Source organism: Echinops telfairi, unplaced genomic scaffold, assembly GCF_000313985.2.
Source record: "Echinops telfairi isolate 266 unplaced genomic scaffold, ASM31398v2 ScPeMD7_7421;HRSCAF=8459, whole genome shotgun sequence".
NCBI lineage: Eukaryota > Metazoa > Chordata > Mammalia > Afrosoricida > Tenrecidae > Echinops > Echinops telfairi.
The window spans coordinates 17267510-17273236 of record NW_022111321.1 but is presented as its reverse complement, the minus strand read 5'-3'; the positions used below and the strand labels follow the sequence as shown (position 1 = coordinate 17273236).

The 5727-nt window shown below is 35.3% G+C and overlaps 1 protein-coding gene and 1 non-coding gene across 2 annotated transcripts in view; both read right to left on the bottom strand.

The window, feature by feature from the left end:
- Window positions 1-5727, bottom strand: part of CUL5 (cullin 5) — a 92190-nt gene that overhangs the window by 2839 nt on the left and 83624 nt on the right. The window contains exons 16-18 of the mRNA XM_045297737.1: window positions 5242-5403; window positions 4162-4280; window positions 2930-3053 (exon numbers count right to left, since the gene is read on the bottom strand). Of these exons, the coding sequence (XP_045153672.1) occupies window positions 2930-3053; window positions 4162-4280; window positions 5242-5403 (405 nt within the window). The remainder of the gene's footprint in view (window positions 1-2929; window positions 3054-4161; window positions 4281-5241; window positions 5404-5727) is intronic.
- Window positions 3361-3524, bottom strand: LOC115872250. Its single transcript, XR_004047757.1, has one exon. It is a non-coding gene; the product is annotated as a U1 spliceosomal RNA (small nuclear RNA).

Here is a 5727-nt window from a genome sequence, read left to right as displayed (position 1 = left end):
AATAGAACAAAGTGTTCTTGCATTGAGGGAGTACTTGAGTGGAGGCCCAATGCCCATCAGCCACCTTAATACTAAACCTATAAATTTCTTTCATCGCTATAAATAGGGACAATTTTAAAATGATCTCTTTCGTCTTTTTCAGCACACACTTTCTCAGATTACACAAGGCATCCATATGCCTAAGGGAGATTAAAATTTGTTACAAATAAAATATGAAAAGAAAAGGTATCATTTACTTAAAAAAAATCATGTTATTGGGGGCTCGTACAACTATTGTCACAACCCATCCATCCATCCATTGCATATCAAGCACATTTGTATATTTATTGCCCTCATCATTTTCAAAACATTTGCTTTCTACTTGAGTCCTTTGTATCAGCTCATTTTTACCCCCTCTCCCTCCCCGCTCCCTTATTTGCCTTTTAACATTCAAAATGGAATTTCACTGCAAAGCAATAGACTTGGGAGAAAAGCATTATTGAGGAAGAGAAAAAAAATCCTTCAATTTTCTCATATCTCATTAATATACCAAGTAAGGCTTCTGATCACAGAAGTTTATGTCCCAGGTCCAGCCAGGAGGAGAAAGAAAATCAGGCCTTGATGGTTATACAGATTGGGCATGATTACTGGAAGAGGAATAATTGCAAAAGCCCTAGTTTCTAGTTGAGGGGGGCTCTGGTCCAGGTTCCCATTTGGGATGCTGAAAATCACTCAGAGTGGCACAGCATGATGGAAACCATGTGCACTCTTCCTCAGCTGCCATGTGACACAGTGTAGAAGTAATGCGCTGCCACAAGACCTTTAGTAGCAGGGTAGAGTGATCCTGCAGTAGATGATGATGATGACAGTGTACTCTGTAGGCAGGCCAAAGGGACAAACAGAAGCTATGGCAGAGTTTATGTGAGCTCATGAACTCAGTAAGAATAAAGAACAGGCAGCCACAGGAGGGACGAGGTCATGTAGCCATTCCCAAGTAAAAAAGAACAAGCCATGAGTTCAGTTGCTGCAGACATCAACAGTAGGTAATGGCAGAATGTCAAATTCTCATCAGTGACAGATAAATCATTTTGTAACCGTCAAAAAAAACAACAACAGAAAACTATCACAACTGTTTTCGTCTGAGAGTGCCCTCGTCACCAAGAGACTAAATGAAATTCCCATGGCCCTTTAAGAACTCCAGATACTCCCAGTGAAAGAACAAGGGTGGATTAATCAGAAAAGGAGACCAAGGGCTCAAGTAGAAAGCAAATGTTTTGAGAATGATGATGGCAACATGTGTACAAATGTGCTTGACACAATGGACGGATGGATTGTGATAAGAGTTGTATGAGCCCACAATAAAATGATTTTTTTAAAAAGGAGGAGGAAATAAGAAACTGAATGTTACCTAAAGAAATTGCTTAAATTACTGGTTTGGATATAATTATACATCAGTTTAAAATAAAATAACTTAATTTTCTCTTCACATTCTGCCGTGTGATTAGACCTGCCACTCCATTACACATCCCAACTCTAATCTCAAAATAGGATTGTTTCTTACTGCAAAGCAGGAATATACCGATTTCCTCACAAATTGTAAATGCTCTAGCACTTCCTACTGAATAATCAATTCCCTTTCCATAACCCTAACAAAAATATACATTATGTGACTCCATTTATATGAGAATCTAGCATGGGCAGAGTTTAAGTATAATGAAATTAGACACAGGGTAGGGGTAAGGATTAGCTGGACAGGAATTCTGAGTATGTTACTGGATAAGAATGTCCTGTATCTTTTCTTTTTTTCCTGTATCTTAATTGGGTGGTGGCCACAAATATATACATTTATCAAAACTCACAGAAAATTAGTTTAAAATATGTTATTTCTCTGTATGCAAATTATACCTCAATAAAAATTTTTTTTAAAGGAAAAAAGTCAGTGGTGCCATTGATTTGAATCTCTGGTTCGTGGTCTTCACATTTTTCCAGACATTTCTTTTTAAGTAAATATGTATGAATTTCATGGTTTCTCATTTTATTTTCTCTTCCAATTATTTACTTATTTTGCATATAGGAAAACTATTGGTTTTTATTCTTTTTTCTAATACTCTTTTTTTTTCCCTAATACTCTCTTATATCTATAAATAATGAATTTTTAAATGTCTTCCTTTCTTGTGCTTCATATTTCATTGCATACGCCGGGCATTTCAAACATTATTACATAGAAATAATAAAAGTAGATATCATGGGTATAATAAAATTATTTCTAAAGTTATGAGTCATCTAGTTTTAAGGATGTATCATATATCATATTGAGAAAGTACTCTAACCCTGTTTTTAAAATATCTTTTTAAAAGAAGGAATAGGAATTAGAAAAAATCTGAGGTTTGAGATAAATTTAAAAAAAAAATCATTTTATTGGGGCCTATACAGCTCTTATCACAATCCATACAAACATTCATTATGTCAAGCACATTTGTACATATGTTGCCATCAGCATTTTCAAAACATTTTCTTTCTACTTGAGCCCTTGATATCAGCTCCTCTCCCCCCATGAACTCTTGCTAATTTATAATTTTTTGAGCTTGTTTCTTAATTGCATATTATGATGGAATTAATAGTCTTAAAATTAAATACAAGTTTAAATAATTCAATCGTACAATTATAACCTGCTCCTGAGATCGACTTAATCTAGTGAAGTCAAGAGGAGATGTGGCCTGATACCTAGGTTTCACACACTCAGTAAATTATAATCAACCAGAGGCCATTCAGCCATATCTTTCAGCAGCGAAGAGAGTACCATCCATAAGAATGAGTATTTTAATTCAAATAAAATGAACATTAGCTCTGCCTTACAAAAAGTTTGAAGAACTACATACCTTCAAAATAAATTTTAGAATTGCATAATTTCAAGAAGGTTTAAAAAGTAATTTGCTTTAACAATACCAACCTGGGTTCTTAATATTCTTAGTTGAACTATTCCTTCATTCTCTTCTTCTCTCATTCTTTCTGTGGTGAGCTGCAAGCGTCCAATCAAGTTTATTTTACCCCTTTTCTGGACTTTTGCATTTTTTCTATTAAAAAAATTAAATAATGATATACAGATCAAACTAAAACACTAAGTATTTTATAATAAAAAACTTTAAAAAATAAAATAGCAACATGTAAGAGAAAGTTTTAGAAACAGTCTGAAAACTAACATAAATAAGTATTTTGAGAAAAAAATAACATAAGCAAAAACCAACTCATAGCAACTCTGTAGGGCTGGATGGAACTGCCACTTTGGGTTTGAGACTGTAACTCTTTACAGGCAGAAAAACAATCTCATCTTTCTCCCATGGAGTGGCTAGTGGTTTCTTTTTTTTTATTAAAAGAAAAAATCAGGGGAGAGCGCGAACGCAGTCCCCCACTACCACAAATTATGCAGTCGAGTTTCCCACATTTGGGGAAATCGCAGGGGTCAGCACATCCAGAGTGCAATGGATAAGCCTCGCCCTGGGAAAACCACCTTCGTGATCATGGTATCTCCCCTGCCAGGTAAGTATGGGTAGTGGTTTCAAACTGCTGACATTGTGATTAGCAGTCCAACCAACAACCCAATATGCCACCAGGGCTCCTGAACAAACAACAGTTTTACTAAAAATGTACTTTCTAATTTTTTTCCAAAAAGTAAGATAAAGACTCTCATGACATGTAGGTGACTACACAGTCTGTACATGGGCTTCAAAAATTTCAGGAAAAAATGAAAGCGATGATAATTTTTCCATGAACTTATTTTGAAGCCTCCTTATATTGAATGAAAGTGCTTAGATAACTGAAGATCTAGGGGTCGTGATTCAACATAATCTTCTAATTGGATCTTCAAGGAACAGTGTTTCTGGGAATTCGGTTGCTTTTCTGTACAATTGGTTGCTCCACAGTTAAAAAAAAAGGTGGATATTTTTAGATGAAACACACCACCAGCGTTTTTTGTCAGCCACTAAAAATGCATCCATGGAAAACATGGCAAAGAGGTAAAATCTCTAGTTTACTAATTTGTTTAACAAACAACTAAATGAAATAAAGTATTTAACAGAATATATTTGACATATCATCTAAGGAAATATAATTATTTAATTAAAAACAAAACATTAAAAGTCAAACAAGACATTTTTATTTTAGATCAATCAACAAAAACCTTACATTAAACTGAATTCCTGGTTCACAGAGAAGAGGGTACCTTCTGTAAAGTCTTTGGGTGAGTTGACTTGAGGCTCATATAGTAAAACTTGCCGTTTTAGCTTTGGGAAAGCTACTAAAGACTACAAAAAAGAAAAAGAGAAAACAGTGTCCATGAATAGTACAAACTACTCGGATCAATTCTGGAGCATGATCAACATAGGCAATCCCTATAAAGATAGCAGTGTCAATACACAGTGGGTGGAATGAGTTGGTTATCAGGAAGCAACAAATGCCCTTTTTGCAATTCGAAGATTAGAAATTAGAGGAAGTGGTCATTGACTATCTTGTTATCTGACATTTCACATTTACAATAGTGAAAAATCTACAATCCAACATTTTCCCCATGAATAACATTATTGTCTGGCAATAAACAACACCAAGATGCAAAGTGAGAGTGATGATATAGGTCTGATGATTGCTGTGTGTCAATTAGGCTGGGCCATGATTCTCAGTTATGTCATGATGTAGTAGTCCTGCTCCATTTTCATATAATGCTGACTTTCAAAGAATGACCTGGTCTTTGGAACTCAATTAACCATGCTGACAGGTGAGGAGTAGGTAAATATAATCAGAGCAAATGCCACTTAGCCAGTTATAAGCCAGCTGTCTCCTCCCTAGCTAGTACTTATTTTGGAACCTACAAAAACGTCTATGGAATGGGAGTAAAATGTAGTTATAACAAGGAGGTCAGAAAGGAGATCAGAGAGGAGATTTTACAATTCCACAAAAATGGCTACTAAAGTTTCCTGGATCTTTTGAATTTGGGTTATCCTAAAACCTCTGACCACATTCTCAGTATGTGTCTGGTTACACTTCTAACAGATAACGTTAAAATACCAACTCAATCTTATTTTTTGTTCCCTTTCTCCATCTTGATAACTTGCCTCTTTTTAATTTCTTTTCTCTATTAATACTCATTAATACCCTTTCCCTTTGGCTAACAATTAGTTGAGTGTTATTATTTCATAATTTCTTACAAGATAATTATATATTTCTTGCTGGATGACAGGATACTATTTTAATAACACAAAGCAAACCAACCCATAAAGTCCTTCTAAGCTCAGCATCTGGGAGTTCAGTGGCAAGTTTGAGATTTTCAAAGCTGATTTTCTCTCTGGGTCTTTGGTTCCATGCAAACAATACAGCCAGCTGAAATGTTGTCACTTCCAAATCATATTGCCCTACTTCATTCTTAAACGTTATCTACAACAGAGAAAACGAGAACCTATTTAGAATGATATTTTATTATAAGTCACATAACTCACACACCATCTCTTAGATAGCTTAACATACACAGTATCTTATCATATTAATAAAACATTTAGCAGGCCTTAAGGACTGCCCAGAACAATGGCTGAACTCCCAGCTTCCCCTTAAACATATTGTGGACATATGACTCAGTTCTGACCAATGACATGCAAGTAGAAGTAGTGGAGGAAGTTTCTCGAATATACCATTAAAAGATGTGCCCGACACCAGCCTATGCAACCACGCGGTGTCGAAGGGATCAGGTATAAGGCATCATCA